The sequence below is a fragment of the Culex pipiens genome, chromosome 1 (genome assembly GCF_016801865.2).
Source record: "Culex pipiens pallens isolate TS chromosome 1, TS_CPP_V2, whole genome shotgun sequence".
Classification (NCBI taxonomy): Eukaryota; Metazoa; Arthropoda; class Insecta; order Diptera; family Culicidae; genus Culex; species Culex pipiens.
In genome coordinates, this window is record NC_068937.1 from 2,381,940 (window position 1) to 2,409,827 (window position 27,888).

At 35.3% G+C, this 27,888-nt stretch overlaps 1 protein-coding gene across 7 annotated transcripts in view; it reads left to right on the forward strand.

Moving 5' to 3' along the window:
- Positions 1 to 26,609, forward strand: part of LOC120415071 (potassium voltage-gated channel protein Shaker) — a 241,240-nt gene extending 214,631 nt beyond the window's left edge. For 2 of the 7 annotated variants that reach the window (XM_039576465.2, XM_039576469.2), the window contains 4 exons: positions 704 to 833; positions 4,910 to 5,100; positions 8,215 to 8,577; positions 13,321 to 26,609. In XM_039576465.2, coding sequence (XP_039432399.1) covers positions 704 to 833; positions 4,910 to 5,100; positions 8,215 to 8,570 — 677 coding nt within the window. In that variant the 3' untranslated portion in view covers positions 8,571 to 8,577; positions 13,321 to 26,609. Of the gene's footprint in view, positions 1 to 703; positions 834 to 2,641; positions 2,772 to 4,909; positions 5,101 to 8,214; positions 8,578 to 13,320 lie in introns of those variants that run through there. The other 5 variants (XM_039576468.2, XM_039576470.2, XM_039576471.2 and 2 more) reach the window with 3 other exon arrangements.
- The last annotated feature ends 1,279 nt before the right edge of the window (positions 26,610 to 27,888 follow it).

Below are 27,888 nucleotides of genomic sequence, written 5' to 3' on the forward strand. Positions count from 1 at the left end.
ACAACTTCTTCAAGACCTTATATTTAGTGCAGCGGTAATTGTTACGAGTGTTCCAAGTTGCGGAAACGTAGCGAAAACCGAAATTTACTGGGCTTCCGAGAATTTTTCCAACCGATTAAACGAACAAAGTATATGTCTTATCTTTTTAATACATTCTATATATACGATCGGTTTTTGGAGCGGATAAACACAACTTTGCTCTTTTGTTTTCGGTCCTTTTCCCCCTCTCCATTTTCCAGAACTTCCCCCCACCTTACTTTCATGCCCTGGGACACTTTTATTTCGTGCGGTCCTGGTTTTTATTGGTTTTGTTTGTTTTGTTCGTAATGTTTTCTTCGGATCCCACCCGTCATAAATCAACCTAGGGAAACTTGTTCCAACGGAGGAATGCCGCGCCGTTTGCGTGCGCGGGATTTACTGCTGCCTGAGACTTGTGTCGTTTTGCGAACCGCATGAAGAGGTGGAGTGGATTTTTTCAGTGTTTTTTTTTTTTGTTTTGTTTTCGATGCGGATCGAAGCTATGGCGTGCCAGCTTGGTTCTGCGCGTGGGTCAAAGTAGGCGGGAATCGATTTTCCACTGCAGAATGCTGTTTTTTGACAGTTTGAAAATTTATTTTGTTCTTTTTTAGTTTATTTTCCTACCCATACCAACAAAATTATATCAAAAAATCAAAAATCTCTTGTGTGTGTGTTTTTCGAAAAGGTGTCGTTCTGTTCTCATCGGCCGTCTACTTTGCGGAGGCTGGCGCGGAAATGTCCTATTTCAAGTCGATTCCGGACGCCTTTTGGTGGGCCGTCGTTACCATGACCACGGTTGGATACGGCGACATGAGGTACACACAGCCAAACACAAACACAACAACAATTACACTGAAGAAACGAGCACCTTTCCCTACCTCTTCAAATAATACTCGTACAACATGTATTTCCCCTCAAGAAAGTTTCTAAGTTAGAGGATAACAAAACAATCGCATCAACCATCGATTTGACAGTTATCCACCTAACCTAGAAAAAAAACAACAACAAACAACAGTACACGCTCGCTAGTTGGAACAAATCCGTTCCAACTGGAGCAAATTTCACGCACACAAACACACACACGTACACATGTTACCTCTCTCCCCCTCTCTTCTCTTGGTGTTGGTGTCGAATCAAAACATATTGTGTACTCTCTCTCTCTCTCTTTCTTTCTCTTTCTCACTCTCTCACTGTCCGTCTTTCTTTACATTTTCTCTCGCTCTTGTTTTCCAGTGTGTAATTTACTCAATTCTGTGAATACATATTTTCTAAACTATTTGACCAACCAAAACAATCGATGTTTTCTTTGTATGCCCCTGTCACTGCAGTTGCAACCAACTAAAAATAAAAAAAGAAAAAAAAACAAAAAGATTCTTCTGCCGTTCTCTGCCACGTCACGTGTTGTCTCCGAATGTGTGTGTGTCTGTTTGGAATGGTTTCTCCATGACTCTTCATTGTCACACCTTCACAGCCTACTTTCGTTTCCTCTCTCTCTCCTTGACAATTCCTCTCCCAACCGAATCCGCTCAGCAGTTGCCACTTTTAAGTTTAAGTGGCGATTTTTTTAAATATTTATTCTAGTTTTTCAAATTAAAAATAAATTTAATAAAATTTAAGAAAATTTGCTCAAATCGTTTGTCACCTATGCTTAAATCAGTGGATTCAACTGTTGGTGTCCCTCCCCTATGTTGTACATTTGACGTTTGTACAAAATTATGAAACAAACAAACAAAAAATGCAACCCCCCCTGTATAGTAAATGGTCGTTCGTACTACAAACCCGCTATTTGGATGTTTTGTTAAGTTTTGTTTGTTCTACCTTTTCCATAAAAAAAATCTAATAAATAAACAAAACTAAACTTAACAAACTGACAGCTGTCACCTGGACAGCAAAATTGGTGTTGTGTGTTCCGTTGTCCCGTTCGTAATCGGATTATTGTTTGATGATTTTTCCTGATTTTTCAAAATTTCCGTTTCCATTTTTGTTCTACCTCCCTCAAAAAAAAATCCTGTTGTGTGCTTTAAAAATAATTTCAATTCTGTCGACCCTATTATTTGCCCTCTCTCCCCACCTTTCTCTCTCTGCCTCTCTCTCTCATTCTTCCGGTATCTGCTGGTGGCGCAACAACCAAAACAACAAAGATGGCGCCGCAAACTGTCAAACCATGCGCGAACGTGTTAGGGTTGGGTGTCATTTTTTTTCGTCGCCGCCGCCGCCACGCCTACTTTGATCCTCTTGGTTTGGCACGCGGTGCGCACGGTGGGTTTGAAACGTTAGGGTGACACACATTTCCGAACCTCTGTAATAGAATGTATTAAAAAAGAGATACGATTTTTTTCTGTTCTTGATTTTTTTTTCGTTTTCGCTGCTACAGTGTGAGTGTGTTGTGGGTTGAAGGAAGTTAAAGAAGAAGAAGAAAACTCTCGGAAAGACTGAAAACAAAACGCTTGGACAAGAGTTGTTTAGGGAAATCAAAGATTTACGAAGAAAAGATTTTTTTCTGTGTTTTTTATTTTGTTGCGAAACGTCAACGTCTCGGAATCTCTCTCTCACACACACACACGTTTGAGTAACGGTCGCTTCCTTTTCTTTCTTTCTTTCTTCTCTCTCCGATGCTTTTTAGGCGTTGTGCTCTTCTCATCGGCTGTTTATTTTGCGGAAGCAGGGAGCGAAAATTCATTCTTCAAGTCCATACCAGATGCATTTTGGTGGGCTGTGGTTACCATGACTACTGTCGGATATGGTGACATGACGTACGTTTTCTATTTTTTTCCGTTCACCTTTTCACCTCTACCAAAACAAAAACAATAGAACCCTTCTCGTTCAAGAAAAATACGCCTTTCAACACCGTTTTCACCTGTTTTTAAATTTCATTGTTTTTTTTTTTTTTTTTGTTTTTTCATTCTGCATCAAGTCACCTTCGCCAAATTTTGCCATTTCTGTCAAATTTTCAACGCATTTTTTTCATGTCATGTTATAATTCGAATTTACTAGCTTTACATTTCACTCTCCCTCCATTAGACTATCTCTCTCGTTTTGCTCACTCCACCTGGTTGCTCGTAGCAGCGTTTAGAATAGAAAATTACGCACACTTGCGCGAAATTGTTGTCTGCCAAGTGTAGTCGATATAAGTTTAAAATTGTGGTTTGGTGTAAATTTACAAAATTGTATTATTTTTGTTTCACCTTAGAACAATTAAAATGACACAAAATGTCCACGCATCCTTCTTTCCATGCAGAATCTGAGAAATGTGATCCATTCGCAGAATGCTCTCTGCGGTAAACACAACGCAGTAGGGCTGGCCGCTTTAATTTTTGTAATCCATATTCGGATGTTCTCCTTTTTAGATAGTTCAAAACAAACATTTCAAAAGGATAAATAAAATTTTAGATTGTTTTGAATATTTTGTAAAATTACACCAGCCGGCAAACCTTTTTTACAAAAGCATAAACATACGACACGTGTCATTTCCCACCTCTTCTCACCCCCTTTTGTACTGACTCCAAGCCAAGCCAAAACAAAACATACATACAAACACACTCACACCAACTCAAACTGTAGTAGTTTTCATCTCTAGTAGTACTAGCCGATCAAAGTAGCCCATTTCACAGAAATACAAAAAAAAAACAAGCGCCAGTGTTGTCACCAGTGACAACGAATAACAATGCAGTCGTCCTCATCTCAGTGTGTGCGCGTGTGTTTTTTCCGTTTTCTCTTTATCGATCAAAGTAGGCCGATTAACCACTCACACTAATATCAATGGTCAATCTCATTCTCGACACTTTTGAAGCCCCTCCGTTTTCTCCCTCCTACCTCTCTGTCTCTTTTCACACTGTACACCTCTGTATTTTTAGGGTATTTTTTCTATAACTCGAACTTTTTCAAAAAAAATCGCACTGCTTCGACTTTTAATTTTGAGTTGAATAATCAAAAAATTGATTGGAAATCCTCAACATAAAAAATAAGCTGCATGCAAAATTTTCGCTGAAATTGCAACAAAATTGAGAAATTTTTCGTTTTTAACGCAATTGGCATTTTTACGCTCTTTAAAAATTTAACATTTAATTAGGAAATTTTTACGCGCTAACATTCGCAAACAATTGGTACCACCCTAACTAGCCCTCAGTTGTCAAATCATCCAACCTTTTTCACCCCCTTTCCCCCAAATTGTTCCGTTACTTTGATTGAATGTCAACCCGGCTGCGCCGAAACCCTTGGCCTGCTTTGTTTTGTTTTTTCTTCCGTTGAAAACTTCAGTTTGTGTTCATTATAAGTTTTTTTTTTACCCAAAGCCTGCTTTGTTTGCTCGTGAATGTAGCTTTCGAGTGAAAATCAATGTTCCTTTTTGCCTCCCCAATTGTACATTTTCTCTCTCGATTTCTCTGTCTCGCATGCTCACTTTCCGTCAATTCCAAAGTGCACCTCCTCCCCTCACTCTTGCACGCCCTCTCTCTCTCTCTGTCTGTTTGTATGGATGAAACTGTCGTAAATTGCATGTAATGTCACCCTCCCACGCCCGGTAAATCACACTTACACACACTTTACAACACCCCCCCCCCCTCCCACTTTTCCATCCCTCTTCACTTTTTCCCCAACTCGACGCGTGTCGAACAAAAGTCATCCATCTTTCTTTCGCTCGCTCACACTCACACTCTCGCTCTCGCCCCCACTCTCTCTCTCTTTCTCACTCTCACTCGCTCAAGTACACACATTTAGATCACTTTAGAATGAATAGGGCGCTCGACCCCCTCCCTCCCTCCCGGGGGACGGGGATCTCGCAGCCTACTGCCATTCGACTTCTTTTGGTTTTTCTTCTTTTCGTTCTGCTCAAGAGCCTACTTTGCTAACAAACCTGTTCTTGTTCCTCCGTTTCCTCTACGACTTTGTTCAGGCCGGTCGGCGTGTGGGGCAAGATTGTCGGGTCGCTGTGCGCGATTGCCGGTGTGCTCACGATTGCCCTTCCGGTGCCGGTCATCGTCAGCAACTTCAACTACTTCTACCATCGCGAGACGGACCAGGAGGAGATGCAGAGTCAGAACTTCAACCACGTCACGAGCTGTCCGTATCTTCCCGGCACTTTGGGTAAGATCTATTTTTTTTTCGCTCTAGTTTTTTTTTTACCGAATTTAATATACTCTAAATACCATCATTTCAATGAGATTTCAAATTTACATCGTCAAATTAGCAGATAGAACTTTCCTGTCAGAAGTTCTCTCATCTTGTTCACTGTACCTTTTTACTCTTAGTCCGTGTACATTTTCCTCTCGGACCTAAATATCAAACAAAACATGTAATTGGACGGATGTAAATAAAAAACAAACAAAGAGTGTATCCCGCTCACGTCAGTGGATGTTTGCATCAGGAGTGAGCAGGATACACTCCTTGTTTACAAATCCACATTGGCCTATTTTCATGGTTTTGCTTGACATATGTATATTATGGGTTACTAAACAGTACATGTTCGGTAACTGGACTGAGAACAGAGTCCAGTTAGCGGTTGCTCGCTGATTCAGCTGGCCGAAAAATGACAAGGGGATCATTAATCAACCAATCTAGAAAAGGCAACATCAAGGTGCTATTTCAAATGTCATAAAAAAGTGATAAAAACTTTTTGAAATGTTCAGCTTGATTTGAAAATTTCAAATCTCTGCAAAGAAATTCTAAAAGTTTAACAAAAATGTCAACATTTAGCATTAAAACTCGTAATGGTAATATTGACCGATTTGGTCCTTTTGACCGATTTGGTCATTTTGGTCGATTTGGCGATTTTGACCAATTTGGTCATTTTGACCGATTTGGTCGATTTGGTCATTTTGGTCGATTTGGCCATTTTGACCGATTTGGACATTTTGACCAATTTGGTCATTTTGGCCGATTTGGTAATTTTGACCGATTTGGTCATTTTGGTCGATTTGGCTATTTTGACCAACTTGGTCATTTTAACCGATTTGGTCATTTTGGTCGTTTTGACCATTTTGACCGATTTGGTAATTTTGACCAATTTGGTCATTTCGGCCTATTTGATCATTTTAGTCGATTTGGTGATTTTAACCGATTTGGACATTTTGGATATTTTGACCGATTTGGTCTTTTTGACCAATTTGGTCATTTTGACCGATTTGGTCATTTTGGTCGATTTGGCTATTTTGACCAACTTGGTCATTTTAACCGATTTGATCATTTAAGTCGATTTGACCATTTTGACTGATTTGGTAATTTTGACCAATTTGGTTAATTTGGCTATTTTGACCGATTTGGTCATTTTGGTCATTTTGACCAATTTGGTCATTTCGGTCGATTTGATCATTTTAGTCGATTTGGTAATTTTAACCGATTTGGACATTTTGGATATTTTGACCGATTTGGTCATTTTAGTCGATTTGGTCATTTTAGTCGATTTGGTCATTTTGACCGATTTGGTCGTTTTAGCCATTTTGGTCATTTTGACCAATTTGGTCATTTTGACCGATTTGGTCATTTTGACCGATTTGGTCCTTTTGACCGATTTGGTCATTTTGGTCGATTTGGTCATTTTAACCAATTTGGTTATTTTGATCAATTTGGTAATTTTGACCGATTTGGTTAATTTGGTCGATTTGGCTATTTTGACCGATTTGGGCCTTTTGGGCATTTTGACAAATTTTGTCATTTCGGTCGATTTTATCATTTTAGTCGATTTGGTCATTTTAACCGATTTGGTCATTTTGGGCATTTTGACCGATTTGGTCATTTTTGTCGATTTGGTCATTTCGGTCGATTTGATTGTTTATTTTTGCCTTAATAATATTTTTGTAAGATTTTTCATTCTTTAAAACAAATGAAGTTCTTTGAAAAAAAAGGTAAACGATGTCTGAATCAAACATATTTTTTACAAATTCTCACAAAATAGAAATAATATCTAGTATGTAAGAAAATTTTAAGTAGTCTACATAAGCTTGACGAATAAACAATAAATTATCAAAATATTTTTTTTCATAAAAACCACAAGATTTTTTATCCGGCATAGGTATGATTCGCTGATTAGTTAAATAAGTGACGTGCTTTATGTTCAATTTAAAATTATTGACCTTTTGTCTTTCGACCTTTTGTTATACATTTAGAAATTACAGTAACACTTTTGTGATATTAAAAAAAATAAAAAAAAAATGTGACAATACCTCGGAAAAAAATCTTTTCAATTATTTTTTTTAATTTTTTAAATAATTTAATCTTAACTATGAAACTAGGAAAATTATTTTTATATGGACATTCTGAAAAAAATCTAAAAAAAAAGAAAGAAAGTTTCACAAAAGTTTATTTTTTTAACATTGAACCAATAGTTTTTGAACCAGCGTCCGATGAAAATTACAGACTAATTAAGTGACACTTAAAAAAAAATATGTTCATCATTCAAATTCTTTGTAAGGCTGTATCTCAGAAACTAATTGCCCGATATTCAAAGTTCCGGAGAGAAATTTGTATGAAATTTTTCTGAGGGTTTTCTGATCGATTTGGTGTCTTTGGCAAAGCTTTAGGATTGGGGTTAAGACTTTTCAGAATTTTGAATATTTTCAATAAAACACTATTTTTCAAAAATTCTTATTTCCTAAACCAGATTTGGAACCTTCTTACACTATGGCTCAAGAATATTTCTTTATAAAAAAAAATCAAAATTTAAAAAAATAGTATTTTGGGAATTCAACTTGCAAAAAAAAAACAATTTTAATAACGATTCAAATAAGCCATAGTCTCAACATTTTAATAAAAAAAGTGTTTTAAAATGCGTTTTACACTAGTTCAGTTGTTTTGCAATCATTTTTCAAAAATTGTAAAATTTTACAAAAACAAAAATTTTACCGAAAAAAAAAATTGCAAGATTTTGTGTTTTGTTTAGAGACACTATCAAATTTCGCGTAATTTCACGGGGTGACCCAAATTTCTAGAATTCGACGCGAAATCGTGAAAAATTCTGTAAACCTAGGTATCAAGAAAAACGTAAAAAAATCTCAATTTTACACTTAGCGGGAAGGGTTAATACGGCGTAGGACACTATAAAAAAATGTACAGCACCATAACGATCAGAAATCAAAACTCTAGAAATAGTATGATGACTTTTAATTGTTTGCGATAAATTCGATATTTTTAATGTGTATTTAAAAAAAAATCACATAATTACTTTTCGTCATTCTAATTGTTTTCTTCTTCATCGCCCAACAGGTCAACATCTAAAGAAAAACAACTCGTTGTCCGAGTCGTCGTCCGACATGATGGACCTGGAGGACGGCGTCGAGACAACGCCCGGCCTACTAGGTGAACAAAATCGTATGGTTCCATTTTTAGGAACGCATCTTACCGATAAACAACAATTGCAGCAGCAGCAACAAAACTGCTGTAAACAGCCGTCGAATGGCGGCGGAGGTGGTGGTGGGGGTGGGATTATTGGAGGAGGAGGAGGAGGTGGTGGAGGCGTCGTCGGGGGTGGCGGCGGCGCCGGCGTCGGTGCTGGAGCGAATAATAATCTGCAGCAACGCCACAATAGCGCATTAGCCGTTAGTATCGAAACCGATGTCTGACTACTGGGTATGATTATTTCTGCTAGTTTATCTTCTTGATTTCCTCCTTTATAGTTGTCTCACACGGTGGCGACGCGCGGTGGCCAGTTTGCGAACTAACCATTTGACAGCTCTATTAAATCGAAATTTTACTATCAAAGTAGGCTTGGCCAGCGCGCGTTCAAACCAGTACTGCATTGCTCCTTCATTCCAATAAGCACCCTCACAACACCAAAAAAAAAAAGTATATATAAATAATCCAAACGAATTATTAAGAAAAAAACGCTTCACCCCACACCACAGTACAGTACACCGCCTCACCTTTGAAAAAAAAAACTCGTTGATCTATAGTTTGAGAACGAACCTAGCGAACTCCAAGCAGCTAGCGAAAGACAACTCTGTAGTTTAAAAAAAGTAGTTTTGCCCAATTTGGACTTATCGCTCCCCGACCTCCGTTTTCGGAATTTACGGATTGTCCCTCCCACGCCACGCCACGAGATTTTTAGTTTCGTTTTCAGTTGCGCGCTCAAATAACAAAAACAAAAACAAAAATGTTCGCACAAATTTGGAGGTTAACCGACCGACCGACAAGCGCAAATTTAGGCCGCAAATTTTTTGATTGAAAGCTCTGCAGTAAGAAATATCTATATTATGCAATCAAGCAAATAATATTGTGCACTCCACGTTACAAAACTCACCAGTTTGACGTTCAGTTTTGTTACTATTGTTTTCTTGTTTTTGTTTTTAAATTACTCGTTATTATTACTCAAGCCCAGTATCGTTCAGTCGACAAGTATTTAAAAAATCCCGCTTTATACCGTATTCTAATACCCCCTTAAGAAATGCTTCTCTAGTAAGTTGTTGCGCAGACGATTTTACCTCCCCAATTCCCCCCATTTTCTCTAAGTTTGAGTTCTCCCCCTCTATCGAAAAACTAAATAACTTAATTCTCTTAACATGTATTGTGTATTCTATATATTCTCCACCAAGTGAGAAAATTTCCCCTTCCCAGAAAAAAAATGGTTGACTCACACTCTTTTAGCATCTCTCTCGCGCGGTATTTGACGAATGGTAACTAGAACTTCTTCTGGGGAATCAACTGGGAAAAACTTTCAATTGCATAACATGACGACGTGGACAGAAATATGTGTATTACATCTGCAGGACATCAGCTTGGATCATAAACAGAACAGGAGGAAAAGTTTCCCCTTGAAAAGACAGTACAACAATGGGGTGGTAGTTGAAAAGAACTGTTTTAGCTTAAACTTGAGATGACCTTTTTAAATTAATAAAAAATCAAAATGGTATTTTTTTATCTTACATTTTAAATTATTTAATAGACTCAACTTTACAGAAATTTTCTCCAATTCCTTCTATTTCTTTAACTTTTTCCTGATAATTTCATTCTTTTAAATTTTCCAATTTTTCAACTATAAAAACTTAACGTGTTTCAATGTCTTAAGGTGAAGCCGTTGATCATTTTCGAAGAAAATTGATCATCTCTATAAAATATGCTGTATTAAATTCAATTTTACGAATTTCAGCACCAAAAGGAATCAGCGTGTGCCAGTTGTTGCCTTCTTGAAGCCACTGAAGGAATTTTTGATCTAAATCAATTGTGCTTCAAAATTTATATAATTTTGTGGCACAGTCATTGACGTACTACTTGGCAATCATTGATGAATGACGATTTCCATGACTTTACAAGAAATGGGATAATCGTTACCAAAAGGAATCAGCATGTGTAGGGAACTATTCTAAACAACTTGTTGAAGGAATTTTGTCAAAATATTGAAAGTGACGCAAAATTTATATCTTTGAACGAAAAATCATGGCAATGATAGAAGTTTTCACGTTAAGGAGGTATTAGACTATGACAAACAAACAAACACGCACCTGGCAATGTTTGAAAAATTTGCAGACTGACGTTTCTGCAAACAAATGTAGGCTAACTGTCAAACTGTCAAAAAGCGCGGGTTTGTATGTTTGATATAGTCTAATACCTCCTTCAGAACAGGTGTATGTCCAAAAAGCAGTATTTTCAAAATAAATAGGATTTTATATCAAAATACTCTAATGTTGCAAAAAAAAACCTATCAACCCCATAGTGATAAATATGAAAATTGGAGTATTTTAACCTTAAATACGGTGTTTTCAAGAATAGTTGTATTTTAAATTAAAATACTCGAATGTTGTAAAAAAAACTCCTTCAAAGTTTTGCGTCGTTCAGGACCCATATTTCAAAATAAAAAAAACAAAAATTATTAAAACAGTATTTAAAAAAAAAACAGGATTTTTCATCAAAATACTCTAATAATGTTGAAACCCCATTCAAATTTCATGTCGTTTGACGCCCATAAGCCTAATTATAAGAATTGGAGTATTTAAAAGTAAAATAACTTATTTTCAATAATAATAATAATAATCATTTAAATCAAAAAGCTCAAGGTTTAAGTCATTCAAAATTTGGTGCGTCGTATTGCAAAATTTGTAAAAACTTTAGTATTTTAAAAAACTTTATTTAAAAAAATATAGATTTTATATCTAAAAACTCCAATGTTGATAATAATTCCATTTCAAATTTATCGTCTTTAGACACCTGTAATTTGAGTACATAAAAATACCACGTTTTTGAAAAAAAAATCATAAAATAAACTTAAAAAATCATTCAAAATTTCGCGTATTTTGGCACTCATATTTTGAAATATGAAAATTTTAGGACTCAAGAGTACACTATTTTTATTTAAAAAAAATGGATTTTATATCCAATGTATACTTTTTTACCGATTTTGCAAAATATAAAAAAAAGTATTTAAATAACAGAATGTAATAACAAAATTAAAGATAAAATGTTGTTAAAAACCAAACCAAAATTAATCATCTTTTGACAATTATGAAAATGTTAGTATTTTAATGTTTATAAAAATTAAAAATAATTAATCGAATGTTTAAGAAAACATTATTCAAAATTTCGCGTCGTTTGGCACCCATTTTTTATTTTAGAATTTAGTGTTAACATACGATTTTTTTTTCCGAAAATCCGAAAAAAAATTACCTATCATTTTGTAAAATCCATTCAAAATATCATGTTGTTTGGCACCTATAAGACAAAATTTTAAAATTTACGTATTTTATGATAAAATACAATGTTTTAAAAAAAGTAATTTAAAACAAAAAAAACTCAAAAGTTTTAATGATTAATTGAGAAATTCGCCTCATGTGCCATATTGCAAAATATGTAAAGATGAGTGTTTCAAAATACAAAACTGGTATTTTCAAAAGTTCAAAAATGTTAAAAAATGGATTTTGTATCAAAACTCAAATGTTGAGTGTCGTCTATACTTAAATTTTCGCGTCAAAATAATATACAGTTTATTCAGAAAGTTTAGAAATATAAAAAAAATCAAATGTTGTAATTTTTTTTTGCAAAATTATGTGCGGGTTTCGTATGTTTTTAAAATTAGAAAATAAAAAAAAACTATATTTTTTTTCAAATTTTTAAGTAAGAGATGGATGCTAGTCAGTGTAGAATCCAAGGTAAAATCTTTTAAATAAAACGAATAATATTGAAATATCGGTTTTTGGTAATATTTTAGGTTTATATGGTTTCTTCTAAATCGGTTTTTTGACACTTTTGCTCAATTTTGAGAGTCTGAATCTGCTAATTCTGAATCTTTTGCGATCTTAATTATATGGAAAAATAGTTGAACAATTTTCGAATTTCGTTAGGGTGGTCCCATTCAGTTTTTCCTTGAAAATTAGGCATTTTCAAATGAAGATATTTCGAGTTTGAAGAAAAATACCCTTGGGATATCCACTCAATTTTGCGTTCTGGACCACTGTTCAGTGTTGCCAGATCATTAAAATTCAAATATCATTCGGAAACGATTGAAATTATGTAAAAAAGTTGCTTCCTTAAGTAATTTTCATCAAAATTTAAAATAGTTGGTCCTCCTAATTTCTATAACTTTATCTTGAATGCTCCATGTTTTCAATAATGTTACCAAATCAATAATATATTATACTAATCTGATTTTGAAGAGAATTAAAAAAAAATCTACTCAAATTGGTTTGTACCGATACTTGAAAAAACAAGTTCATTTTCGGCCGAAAAGAGGCCCAGTGAAAAAAAATATTATTTAACTCAAATATAACGAAATCCTCGTCACAGTGTCCTGATGCAAACAATGATCGAGCTCGAGCTGTCACTGTCCCTGCAAAATATGTTGGCTGACATATCGGGCGGCAAGTTAACAAAAAACCCAGCTAGAAGGCGCATGAAAAAAAAAACTTTTACTAGAAAGAGATAGCAAATCTGATACAAACAAATCCGCAGCTGCCATGTATTCTTTTAATGTGTTGGAAAATTTCTGGCTAGAAAACCTTATGGAATCATTCGAAAAACCAAACCTTTACATGGATTTATTCTAAGAAAAAGGAATTTAGACATTAATGTGCTATAAAATAGCTAAACAATTCTTTTCAACTACCACCGCAAACACCAACTAAAACCAACGAAGAAAAAAAAAACACTTTCAAAATAAGATACTAATAAAAACTCTTCCCAAAACTGTCCCGTTCTTTCCTCCATGTTCCAAAAAAACCATCCTGCAAGCTCAAATTTTGCCCAAACCGCTCATCATCCCGTTTTTTCTTCTCTCTTTTTGCTTCTCTTTTTCTCTTTCCGCGCGCGTGTGTTTTTGGCGTTCGTTCTCGTTCTCTTTTTTCTCCCTTTTCCATCGCGCCGCTCAACGCTCGTCACATCGCACAGTGAAACGGACTCTTCGTGCTATATTTTGGCCAGCTGAACTGATTCGTTGGCTGCCAGTTTCACCGAGGGCAGTTTAGAGCTAGAGAGATAGAGAGAGAACATCCGGAAGGGGGTGCGGCCGGCGGAATCGGAATCGCCGCGGAACCCCCAACCTGCACCACAACACTACCACACAGAAGGCAAGCAAGGAACAACAAAAGTAAACAAAGAGGAAGGAGGAAAGGTGTGAAAACCTGTCAACCTGCCGCAGAATCAACAACAAAAACATCAAAGCAACCCGCGTTTAAGAGTTAAGGTGAAAGTGAAAGGGTGGGAAACAAGGTGAAGCTGTCACATAATTATACATAAACACACACTGGAAAAAATCAACACGCATCGTTAAACATCGAAGAACAATGAAAACTACTACTACTGCAACAGCAACAACAACAACATCAACAAAAACAGCTCTGAAAGTACTCTTGCAACTGGATCATCGTCATCGTTATCGTCATCATCGTAGGTCATCGCGCGCACCACCACCACAGACAAGCAGACATCACACTACTACTACTACTACTGGCTGTACTAACTATCAGGGGAGAAAGTCCAACCAACCATCCCAGAGAGAAAGCAGCGTCACCAAAACCAAACTAAAACAAAAAACTAGCTTTATTTTAGTCAACAAAAAAAAATGGTGAAATCATTCATTCTACTCAAAACACTGACTACTAGCGAAAACAAAGCAAAACAAAGAGAAACGCGAGGAATGAGTTTCAAACCTAACCTAAAAAAAGGTGAAAATATTGCGTAGGCGACTTTCCCGATTTCTTTCCGGTTCCAGTTTTTTTTTCGCTACCCAAAGTTAGGTCGTGCTGGACCGAAGTCAAAGTTGAGAGGGAGGAATGATAATTATACTGTATACGCTCTCTCGCTAACAAAAAAAAAACAGAAAACAATTCTAGCAGCAATCGTATCGCGTCGCTAGGACGCTGCAATAGAGAACAATAGCAACCAGAAAAAAATGAGAGCTAATGAAAAGCGCGATTAATTTCCCCTTTTTCTCCATCAGAAATTTAAAAAAGAGAAATAACAGAATAGTAGAGATCACAAACTGCCCTTCATTGACGAAGAATTAAACGTGTCGTGAAAAGAAAATTAAAAATAGGTCGCAAAAAGCCCACGTTAGTTAGCTAAACTAAACAAAAGAAAGAAGGAAGTTGAAGAAAAAACACGAGAAAACAGACATAATTTCTTCCTAATTTCTCCGATTGACACATACACACAACACACTCAGACAAATGTACACACTGAAACAACAACAAAAAAGTAACGAAAACTCTTTTCCTTTTCCTTCTCAAAGTGATGCGCTAACGCTAGTCAAGTATCTTCTTGAGACATAGAGATGCTGTTTACATTTAATGAATATTATCTAAGGCAAAAGAAAAAACAAAAATAGCGAAAATTCAAACCAGTGTTAGAGAAACAGAAAACGACAATGTTTTATATAGTTAAATTTCCCCCAGTGTGGTTGAAAGGAAGCAGCAGCAGCATGTAAAAACTAAGATTTTTTTTTTAAACCAAACCGCCCCCGACAAAAAAGTGAAGTAATTTTATAAATTAATTGTAAATCGAAAAAAAAGTAACGTAAGCTCTCCTTAATGATACTTCTAAACGATCAGCAGCATGCAGCATCCTTAAGCGCTCGTTTTCGTCTTTTTCCCCTTTAAAAAAAAAACTCAAGTGAAGTTCTAACCAATTAAACCAACTTAACAAAACAAAACAAAAACGCGAAACATTTCACACCAAAACAAACATTTTCATCTCTCGTTCGTTCGTTCGTAGTTGGATTATCTCTATCGTCCTCTTTCCATTCACTCACCAAAAAAAAACGCAAAAGCTTTAAATCTTCCAAAGATACTATACAACATGGCTTCGTTTCAACAAAACCAAAAACTAGACACTAACCGAACGCCTCTCTCTGTATGGTTTCCAAACGATCGTCACAACTCACACCAAAGTCGAACCGAAACAACCAAAACACACAAATCGCTTTATCGCAACCGAATGACTAAGTTGGGTTCGTAGCATTTTTTTTTTGTTTGCGCGGAGAACGGACGTTCGGGGCGGGAGTGCCACGAGAGTGGGAAGAGAACAATGGCGAGTTTTCCCCTTTAGAGTGGGGTGTCGCCATCTAGGGGTGGGTGAGCGAAGCTCCAACTCAATTTTATCGCTCGAGATATTTTTGGGTTTTCTCAATTTAACAATTTAAATTATTTAAGAAAGTATAACTAGGTTTTTTAATTTTAGCTATTTCCTTTTTTTTCATTTTTTTTTTTTTCAAACATCGAAAAAGCTGTGATAATTTTTTCACGTTTTTAACCAAAATGTTCAACTGCCAAACAGAACCACCTACCGTAGCGAGAACAATAGCAAGGTGATCATCACTTTTCTCTTGAGTCGCGGTGTCGCCATCTTGGTTTGAGTGGGCTTAAACTTTCAACTTGAATTTAATTATGAATTATGGAGTTTATCAAACTCAACAATTCCGACGTTTGAGGAAAAACAAAACATATTTTTTCTCAATTTTACTCTTCGTTTTTTTTTTCTGCAAAATGTTTGGAATATTATCCAAAGCGGAAATGCCAAGCATGATTTTCTCTTTTATGAGAAGTGTCGCCATCTAGGTTTGAGGAAATAGAGCTCAAACTAAAATGTTTTGTAAGAATTGTGAAACTTTTCCAATTTTATAATTTAAGTTATTTGAGAAAAATATAACCTTAATTTAAACTATTTTCTTATTTCCATATTTGTTAAATGTTACTTTTATGCAACGAAAAAATTGGTATTTTTTGTAAGCAAAATGATCGGATAAAACCCGCAATGCGATCGCATGGAGAGAACAATAGCAAGGTGATCAGTTTTCTCTTAAGTGGTTGGTGTCGCTATCTGGGTCTAAAGGGGCTTGAAACTCAAACATTTAACTTGAATTTCATTTTGAATTGTGGATTTTTTTTAAATTAACGTTTCTAATGATCATTCCAATTTTTAACAAATTTTGAATGTTTTCTGCAAATTTGGATAACTTTCCGATGTTTTTTAATGCAAAATGTTTGGAACTTCATCCAAAGCGAAACTGCCAGGCGTGCTTTACTTTCTATGAGAAGTGTCGCCATCTAGGTGAGAGTGGTCAAAGCTAACGAAGCTTAAACTCTTTTTTTGCGAGAAATATGAAACTTATCTCAGTTTAAGATTTAAATTATTCAAGATGAATATAACCTCTTTTTTACCATATTTTTTTTTAAATTTGCAATTCAACTTTGAGGAAACGAAAATAAAAACATGGAGAGAACTCTTTCCTTAAGTGGGCGGTGTCGCCATCTAGGTTTGAGTGGGCTTGTCACTCAAACTTTTAACCAAAATTTAGTTATGAATAATGGAATTTATCAAAGTTTACAATTCCAATAATCATTCAAATTTTCAAAAAAAAAGTTGACTGAAATTGTTGGTCACTCTTTTTTTCACTGTTTTCATGAAAAATTTTCGGAAAACTGCCAAGTGAGCTTTTCTCTTCCATGGGAGCTATCGCCATCTAGGTTGTCGCAATCGAATAAAACTAGTTTTCACTCAATCATGTAATTTTCCAAAATATGATAAATTTTTTTAATAGATTTTTTTACATCGAACTACACAATATTTTTTTCATGTGCGAACGTGGTGAGAACAATAGCAAGGTGACCACTTTTCCCTTCAACGAGAGGTGTCGCCATCTGGTTGTGAGTGGGCGAAGCACATTTTTTCAAACTGAAACTCAATCTTTTGACTCGAATTGAATCAAGATTTATACAATTTATTGCAATTTAATTTGCTGAAAAAAAAATATTTCAAATGATTCTTATATTTTTCAACCTGTTTTTTGAAATTTTTGAAATAAACTCCTAAGTTGCAACGTCGCGCGAGAGCTCGGCCAGAACAATAGCAAGATGATCTCTCTTTCAACCGAAGGTGTCGCCATCTAGCTTTAAGTTGGTGAAGCTCAAACTTTCGAACTGAATTTCTATTTTGGATTTTGTAAATTCAGTCAAGAATTATGAAAATCAGCAATTGTATTTGTTTAAGAAAGATTTATCGTTATTTGATTTCAACTAACTGGTTTTCGTGTTTTTTTAACCCGTTAAAAGTCTATTTTTTGCTAAATTTTTAAGATTTATTGGGATATGAGCAGTTTTTAAAATTTTTAAATACGAAATTGAAAAACCGACTTAAATTTTTTTTCTTTTTTTTTCTATCAAATCTTTGTATATTCATTTCACGTGACAATTTTGTGAGTTTCCATTCTGTTTCCAAATCTGACTTCAAACAAATTTTTTTTTTGAGTTTCTCATCCTCTCAAACAAGAGTAGTTATTGTTAAGTTTTTTTTTTTTTTTGTCAGTCAACATTATTTTTGAGGAAATGTCCCTTCAAACAAATATGATCTTTAGGTCAATTGTTGGAATTTTTTAAATTTGGTCATACTTTCCAAAGAAAAAAAAATAGTCTCCAAAATTTAAGTGTAAGTGGGGAGAGAACAATAGCAATAATACCTCTTTCCCCTTAAAATCGAATGTCGCCATCTAGGTGAGAGTAGCCAAACTTTTATCATTCTCAACTCCCACCATAAGATGTCGCTCCGATCGCTTGCGCGAACCTCCCGAATGTCCGTTGTCTGTGCCGTTTAGACTATACGCGCTTTGTCTTCTTCTTTCGTAACAATTCCTCTTCTTTAGTTCCGTCTTCTACCGTTTTCCGAACTTTTGCCAAAATCTGTTTTCTCGGATAGAAAGTACACAGTAAAAAAGAACACACACCAACAACAACACACTGAGCGACACGATTTTTGGTTCCACGCAAGAGCAAAGAAGAAAAACAAACACACACACACACACACGCAGAGGAAGTAAGAGTTAAGACTATTTTATGCATATCAAAACTTAAATTAAAAAAAAAAATAACGAACATTCAAAACAAACAAACAAAAAAATCGTGCGAAGAAATGAGAAAGAATGAGTTAGTAAATAGAGAGCTAAACAAATCAACCCATTCGGCGTCGTTCTGTGTGAGAGAATCACTCACACAATCTCAATTCAAAGAAAAAGTTTCGTTTCTTTCTCGCCCGCAACCGTTCCACACACAACCTGTGCGAGTGAGTGCTCGCGCGAGAGAGCGCGCTCGAGCGCGCGCGCGCGAACCAAATTGGCCACCAATCAAATCGGCCAACCAGAAGCTATCGAACCTCCACACAAACACACACAGGCTCAATCCAAGTAGCCACAGACTGAATAAATTTCTTGATCGCGCGCGCGAGCGCGAAGAAACTCTCTCTCTCTCTCGCGAGCGCTCACGCGCTCTCACGCCTATTGTTCTGCGCGCATCGCGCCGACACTCACTCAACACACACTAAGACACACTCACACACTCAATATGTCAATTACATGAAAAAGCAATGATTGCGAAAATACTAAATAGAGATTAAAACAAAAACACACACAGTCACACTAAAACAGGAACTCAGACACTCACACACTCAGACACTCACGCGGCTGGAACTAGCGATCGTAGCAAGCGCGCGAGAACGAGCACACGCCGGTAGCCATTTTGTTTTCGAATTGTTTGCGCGCAACAGCACTGAAACACTGCAAACAAACAAACACTGAAAAAAATGGAAGGTTTAAACACAATTGTTTCGTCCACGCCTCGCCCGCCCCCAAAATCATGCAATCAAACTCACTCACACAATCACAAAGAACACTCACAAAAGCGCGCACGCGAAGGAGAGAACAATGCGAAGAAGGAGCGCGTGCGTTAGGAAAGTATTAATTTTTTCGCTTAACCTTTAAGGGTGAACAACCTCGTAGAGTTCCAGCAGAATAAAAATTTAAAAAAATCGCAGGCAAAAAAAATGTGAAAAAAACAAAATTAGATAGTCCTTAACAAATCATTACAACCTTAAGCGCGCAAAAATGAGAGTAATAAAAAAAGTTGAGAGAGAGCAGATTTTCCCCCCGTTTTTCACGCGATTGTTTTTTGGAATTTTCCCACAATTTTTTTTTTTGTTCGTTCGTTCCGAAGTAGAAACGCGCCGCGCAGCAGCAAAACAGCAGTTTGTAAAACCTTTGAAAATCTTTACTAGACGAAAACCAAAAATTAAGCGAATTAAAAAAAAGTGCTGATACAAGTAAAAACACACAAATATAGCGAAAAGTTACGCGAAAGCTGCTAAAAGAGAGAAATAATAAAGAAAAAAATGCTTTTTTGAATCTTCCATGAATAGAATTTTTTAGTAATGAAAAAGTAAATTTAAAATGAAGCAAAACGAACGTGTAGAATGCAAGTTGTTGAAAAAAAAACGCGCGCGATTAATCATTTTCCAAACACTTTCCCGGTATCGGTTACACAAACACACACACAAACTCTTACTTTCCTAATTCGTCAAGCAAAGAAAAGTAATCAAACTTAAGCAAGAAAGCATCAGCAGCAGTTGAAACGCGAGAAAAAAACGGTACATTTAAATTATTAAAGTAAAATTATCCAAAAAGAAAACCAAGATTCTTATGACTAAAATGTATAAATTATCTTTATAGCAAACAAAAAAAAACAAAAAAGAAATACGAAGAAAAAGGAGAAAACTGCACTCTAATCTAGTCACCGCGAGAAAAAGGAGAAACAAAAGAGAATAGACCACAGCGGAAAAGGCAGTTTCGTTGACAGGAGCGCAACACACTGAGGAAAATGTTCGCATTAAATTTAGTTCATCTTCAGACTAAGGCGCGTGCGCGCGCGCGCGAAGGACGGAAGCAAGCGAAACAAAAAAAATAAGAAAATAAAAAACTTTAATTTCCTACTAAATCCATACGCTTTAACTATAAAGAACGAAGGTTCTACCTAAAAAAGAAGGAGAAAACAAAAGAAAAAAATACTACTACTAACTAGTACGGATTGTAATTCTGCCAAAGATCGAATCATCACGAATCTATTAGGAAACAAAAAAATGCAAGTAAGAGAAAGAAGTAGCGATTTTAGTTCGAATCAAGTAAAAACAATACTCACAAAACAAAAAAAAACACTCACAAACGTCTTTAAAACCAAAAAAAAAAACAAACAAAATAATCAAAGAACACAACCCCTCTAGTAAAGTTACAACCAAAAGAAAAAAAACCAAGATTAATCTAATCGAAATTCTTATCCTTTTTAAAAACCAAACGAAAACCGCGCCCCGAGCAAGCAAGCAGCAAACTAACTTTGCATTAGACTTTCTCAAACACACACAAACAAACAAAAACACTCGCCCGCCCACACTCAACCAAATCAACGCGCTTATTTTTTGCAAGCAAACATTCACTTACACGCAGAGACTCACACACACTGAAGAAAAAAAATAAACCGGAAACGCGTAGAAAACAAACAAAAAAAAACAAGCAAATTAAGATGACAGTAGGGATATTTTTTGTATTTAGCAGAACAGCAAAACAAAAAAAAAAACAAATGAAAACAAAAAAACAAGGAAACAATACTGAGCTATTGTAGTATTAATGCAAAAAAAAACAACAGAGAACAACAACGTTACATTGTAAGGAACGGAGAAGAATTGTACATAGAACAACCCCCAAGAAGGAAAAGAAATGAAATAAAAAGGAATAGGAACACAGAAAACGGCGCAGACATGTAAAATTATTAACACAAGAAGTAAATAATACCAAAGAATCATTAAGAAAAGAATATATTTTTTTATATGAAAGGTAATTAATTGATTGAAAATTAAAAACACATTAAAATCAGGCGTATGAGAAGTTTTTTACCCGCTTTTTCCAAAATTTGAAAAATAAACAAAAAAGAAAAGAGAAAAAAAAACATGCTGAGATAATATTGTTCTCTTTAAGAGAATATTTGTATAGTAAAAACGGTTTTATTAAATCATATAATGTGATAGTTAATTATGTATTTTTTAGAACAAATGTGAAGAAGAAGAAGAAAAAATAGCAGAAGAAAAGAAATCCTCTTCCAGAGCCTACTGCAACGCGCGTAAACAGCAAAAGAAGTTTAACACACACACACAGACACACTCACCAACACGGCGAAGCAGCTGCATCAAAGCAACCCGGTGGTTCGATCTTGCTTTTACCTTTTTCGTTCGCGACACTCACACAAACAACACACACACTGAGAAAAAAAAGTTTAGTTTAATTGTTATTTAATTTTTAGTCCGACGAATTACTTCTCAATTTTACGCTCTCCGATTTGAGTTCCTCGATGTGTCGATTAAATTGTGTTGGAAAAAGGCTAAATACACTCACGCAAAAAACAGACGAAACAATGCTAAATCTTACTCACTCAATTAGCGAATCCAGAGCAGTCCATCTATAGCTGGCCCTATAGAATAAGAAATCAAATCAAAAAAAGTGATCTGTCAAAAAGGTTTTGTTTTTCTTTCGAATCGATTCTCTTGGAAAATCACACAAAAACACTGAAAAAAATCAATCTGAAATTAATTTAAAAAGCGCAAACGCAAACTCACAAACCATCAAAGTAGCCTGGGGCTAGAAAATCAAAATGTAGAGCCATCTATTGAGTGTTAGCTCAACTACGACGGAGCTTGCCGACACGCACACACTCACATTGTCGTCGATGATGGGTGATGTTTTGCTCTCTCCTTCATTCTCGCGTTTTGCGCTGTGGTTGGCGCAGAATGCAGTGGCGATTTTTTCAGTTCTATGGAAATGAAATCTATTGAAAAGTAGACAATTTTGAGATTTTTCCCAGATTTTTTTTTAACTGAGAAAAAAAATTAAACCTGTTGAAAAATGTAACTGTTATTTATAAAAATCGACAAAAAAAATCTATTTTCACTTGAACAGTACTGAAATGTTTCTGTAATAACACCTGTAACCAAAAATTTCATCCAATTATTGTTGAATTTACTCTTAACAAAATATTCCTTCATTAAAAGATATAATTATTTTAAAAAAATGTGGGCATAATAAATGGAATTATCACAAAATGCCATCATTAAATTGTCATCTAAATTAATTTATTTTTGACTTGTGACGTTTCACCCGAAAATATTGTGAGAAATTCGATATTTCAATCATGAGGGAGGAGAATTTGATAACATCTAAAACCAAAACAAAACGCCTTCACCGCAAGACTGATCGTTTGACAGGTCCGCGTGCGCGCTTGTTGTCTCTCTTGTTTTTCTCCCTCTCTTCGCTCACTTTTCACTCAAATGAGCATGCGAGTCGTTCGATCCGCAGCTACTAGGAGGCGTCGCATTGCTCGTTTTTTTAGCACACTGACCTGAAAAAAGTCAATTTTTTTCTTAAAATTTTTGGCAACTTCTGAGTTTATGAGATTCTGTAAATTTTTTACCAAATTTTTGAATTTTTCCCCAGGGAAAATGGGCTCACAGAGAAAAAAGTGCAACTCCGATCAGATAAATCAAAAAAATATAAGAGATTGAATTATCACATAGTTTGAGACTTTTCAACATTTAAAAAAATCCTAATATTTGTAACAATTTACACTTTTCATTTTTATTTTTGCAATTTTGATTGAAAGGTTCAAAGTTCATACGATTCTGTCATGTTAGCAGACTTTTCAACCTTAAACAATTCCAAATAATTGTAACAATATACAATTTTCCTTTTTAAAATTTCTGCAATTTAGTTAAAAGATTAAAGTCGGCACTTCAAAGTTCATAAGATTTTGTCATGTTAGCCAAATTTTGACCAAAGTATGTCGTCCGTCCTTGAAAAATTTCACATATTTGTAAAAATTAACACTTTTCTTTTTTTTTAATTTCTGCCAGTTTGTGTAAAGTTAAAAGTGTTTACTTCAAAGTTCATAAGATTCTGTCATGTTGGCAACATTTTGACCAAAGTTTGTTATTTATTAATACACAGAAAAAAAGGCGCAACGCCGATCAGATGAGTTCCCTATAGCGAAATCCACTCACGGCGACTCAGCTGATGGGCAGTAGGCGCTCAATTTTGAGAGAGAGAGAGAGAGAGAGAGAGAGAGAGAGAGAGAGAGCGCTTGAAGCCTCACCGACCCAGCTCATATTCATGTTCTGTCTCTGACTTCTCAGTCTACTTTGATGGTTTGTTTTACGCTCGTTCAAATTTCGTTTTTTTTTGTTTTTCTCTCAAGAATAAACTCAAACATTCACAGACCCACTCACTCACATGAAACACACAGACAGACACACACACGGTGGTACGTTTAACTTCTTTTGATAAAATATATTTAAAAAAAATCGAAAAAAGTATTACAGACGGTTGCGAAAGATTCAAGATAATATAAAAATATTGCTCCTGCCATACATTTTTATAAAAAAAAAGAAGTAAAGTAAAAATAAGATTAAAAAGAAAGATAGTCATACCGCTAAATGTGACATAAGTTAAAGACAGTTTAGTTAAAACACAATAATATTAAATTCTAAAATAAAACAAAATAATGCAGAAAAAGAACACACACACACACACACACACACACACACACACACACACATGAAAAAGGCAGTCACTGAATCACACACACACAAACAGCAGACGTCGAAGAGAAAAGCTTTTTTAAATCGCGAAATTGCGTCGCGCCAATCGGGATGGAAGAAAGTTTTCAGCCACTAGAAGAAAAAAAAAAACAAGAATATCGTAAAACACCACATAGAAAAAGTAAAGAAAAATCAAAAAATAGTTGAAGGTTGCCAAAGAGAAAAAGATTTTTTTTTTGCGAAAATTAAAACAAAAAAAAAGGATTGCAAAGAAAGCAGCGAGCCAATGTGATTAATTTGAAAACTTCACGAGCCTCTCTTGGTGCAGTCGAGTGTGAATTTAAATCGGCTTTCCGAACGAAGAAGAAAAAACTTTAAAAAATTCGCAAAACTTTTACCTTTAAAAACAAATCGATCGCAGCGTGCGTCGCCACACTCATTTTGCGCGACGCGCAATCAAAAACGAGAGCGTTGCGCTCTCGAAAAAAAAAAACATTAACGGTCACTCACTCTCAACATTCACTCACCCGCGCGCACTCTCCCACTCACACGCATCCTCTCTCTCACCCCATGGCCTGCTGCTTTCTGCGAAGTAAAAAAAAGAGAATCACGACGCAAAAGCGAAGCGCGCTCGTGCTTGTGTAAATACACTGTGAAAAATAACAAAGAAAAATTTTCCTTTTACACTATTCAAAACAAACAAAACAAAACTTCTTGCGCTCTCTCCAACGAAAGTGACTCTTTTTTCAAAAACATCATATCGAATTAATAAATGAAGAAAACAATTCTTTTACTTTGATATCTCTTTCAAAGGATTGTAGAGGAAATAAAAAAAAACAAGAATGACAATAGCAAACAAACTCATAATCTAACAAAAAAAGAAAATTACTTCAAATTAAAACCTTTCTATCTTTTGATCTATGGGAAACAACTGAAACACAAAACATGCTGCGGAAGTTTTGATGATTTTCTCTCATTTCCAGGCAAAAACATCGATCAAATATATTATAAGGCTGAATCTCCAAGTTTTATACGATACCAAAAAGATTTAAAAGAAGTAAAAAAAAAATGCAAACCAAACGCGTCCTCTCCCGAAACGAGAAACAAACAAGCAAAAACCAAACAAAAACAAAGCAACCTCTGCCCTTTTCCGGTGCCTCCTTTCGCCACGTGTTCGCGCCCAGCTGTCCCAACTGTCAAAAAATAAGTAAAAGCAAACTTCAAACTTTGATTCGGCAAAGTAAACAAAACAAACAAATGAAAGTTAGTGACAATAAGACAGAACGCCCGCACGCGCCGCCTACTGAGATTTACACGCACTACTCACTACACTCTCGCGAACTGACTGAAACGCCACGTGGCAAAAGGAAAAAAGGGCACAAAAGGTGTTGGAAATTTGGTTTGCAAACAAAACCGGGCTTACACACACACACTGATCCTGATGTCCAGCAAAACAAGCTCCCCTCCCCGCAAAAATTGCCGCCATATTTGAACAATAGCATCTACACACTAACACACAGACATACATACATACACGGTCCACTTGGCCTTTTCGTCTCAAATCCCTCCAGGTTAATTCAGCATGTTATCAGAAAAGAGAAAAAAAAAATAAAACAATTCTACCGATCAAAGCAAAACAAAAAAACTAATGATATTACGAAACGCAACCAAAAAGAAAAAAAATCTTAACGAAAAACAAAGAAACCAACTAATTAATGCCATAGACAAACAGAGCAAAAGAGAGAGCGAGAGAGAACGCAGGAGAAAACCAAACTTTACTGAACCAAAGACATTTAGATCTCTACCGCGCCGTCGTGAGCTGAGAAGTATTGTAGCTAAAGCTGAAAACCAAACCAAAACAAAGAGAGCGCGAGGAGAAGCGCGTTTGACGTTTGACGTTTGGCGCAACACAAAAGAGGTGCAAGCAAACAACCCAAAATGGACATCAGCAAAATAGAAAACAAAACAAAAATACTCGACACACGCTCACGTGTGACGAGAAAAAAGAACGCTTATTGTGGGAAAGTAAAATTACAAAACGTAACCAAAAGAATTTAGGGAAAACAAAACCACAACAACCGAAACGTCGCGCCACTATTGGTCATCTCGGAAACAAACAGACAAAAAGCAAAGCAAAACAGACAAAAAAATAGAGTGAAATAAATGGTCTACACACAAACAAAACAAAAAGCAAAGCAAAAAAGAGATCGTGAAGGATTTTTTTTAAATCGGAGAATAGAAAAAAAAAATCGCGCGTTGCACCACAGTGTAAACAAACACAACAACAACAACAACAGATACTGCGAAGACACAGACATACTCACAACCAAAAGGGAAAAAAAGAAAAACAAAATGAGAGAGAAGAAGCAAACACAACAAAAAAAAACGAGGAAGAGGAAGCATTAGAGGTAAAACCGGAGAAGTAATATAGTGTAATCACAAGTTAAATAATAAATTAAATAAATTATTATTATTATATTACCAAACCAAGAAATAATTTCAAAAAAAAATATTAAAATACATATAAAATATAAAAAAAGAAAATACGCTACATGCAAAGGAGCAAGAAAGAAAGCAAGAGATAGCGAAAGAGAGCAAGCGAAAGAGAAAGAGAGAGAGAGAAGGAAAACGAAGGAAAAAACAGAAAAAATGAAAAAAAGAAAAAAACAAAACCTAAAAAATAAAGACGTTGTTAAGATTATGAAATGTTTTATAACCGTTATAAAAAAAAATCGCTGCGAAAAATAAATCAATCCAAACACATTCCTCCTGTAAAAAATTAATCACCCGCGGCCCGACCACAGGCCTGTGTTTTATTTTTCACCTCTGTTTAATTTTTTCTACAAACGTCTCTCACTACTTTTTACCTTATTTTTGGCTGGGGGTTCTTTTGCTCTTGGTGACTTTGTTCGTCTTGGTTGTCCACCGACTGTCTCCCGTTGTCTGTGAGTTTTGGCGGCTTTTGCGGTTGGCTATCATGGCATGCTAGGACAGGTGAGATAAACTTGAAAGTGTTATATTTTCCTTTTTGTAAAACAAGTCTGGAGCTTTTTTTTGTGTCCTATATACAAAATTTTCTTTTTTTTTTCTTTTTGGGTGTTTTTGAATACCCCTGACTCAAGGCGGTTCTAAAAGCACCCAAAAAGCAAAAATTGAAAATTTTGTTATAGGTCCTTTTCAAATAAAAACTAGATGTTTATTCCCTATCCAGCTTTTTATGCGAAAATGGCGTTCGAATGGTGAACGTCCGAAATGTCAAAATCGCGCATTAGCACACACAATAAAAAAAAATGCGGCTGTCATGGCATGGCACACTTTTTTCGTAATGTTGGTACCACTGCGTGATTTTGACATTTCGGGCGTTCACCATTTGAACGCCATTTTCGCTTTAAAAGCTGGATAAAACTAAAGAAAATAAAGATGATTGTCATAGATAACTTAGATTGTTAACAAGATTTAACCTCTTTTCGCTGATATTTCTTTTCAAAATAAGCATATAATTTTGCTAGAATATTGCTCTGAGTTTGCATTTATTGATGAGATAAAGGCTAAAACTAAAACTAATTTTATTAAAAGCTTTTGCCTAAATATCTCGGGAATCAAAATAATTATTGAAATCGCGAAGAAATTTTTAATTTTCAAAAAGCTAATTTCTACATTCGATTGTCGATTGATTTAAAAACGATTACTTTTCCGTTTGTTATCAAATTGGACGCTTTAAATTTAAGAAAAGTGGTGGTAAAAAAATACACAAAGATTTTTTTTCTAATTTCTTTGCTATTTTGCAAATTTAAGAAAGTAACATAACTTTTATTATGCCTTACGCATTTTGTGATAGATACTTTTGCTTTAAAAAAATCAATGATAAAAATGTTCAAAACGCCAAAATAATTATAATTAAATTTAGAAATATTTCGGTTTTTATTTGTAGTTTATGAATTTAAGTGGAATTTATTTTATTATAAATTCATATTTTTGAATTTTTGGTTTTTCGATGAATAAAGTTGTTTGTTTGCTATATTTTTGATATTCAATACAGTGTTATCCCGTTTTTTGACAACA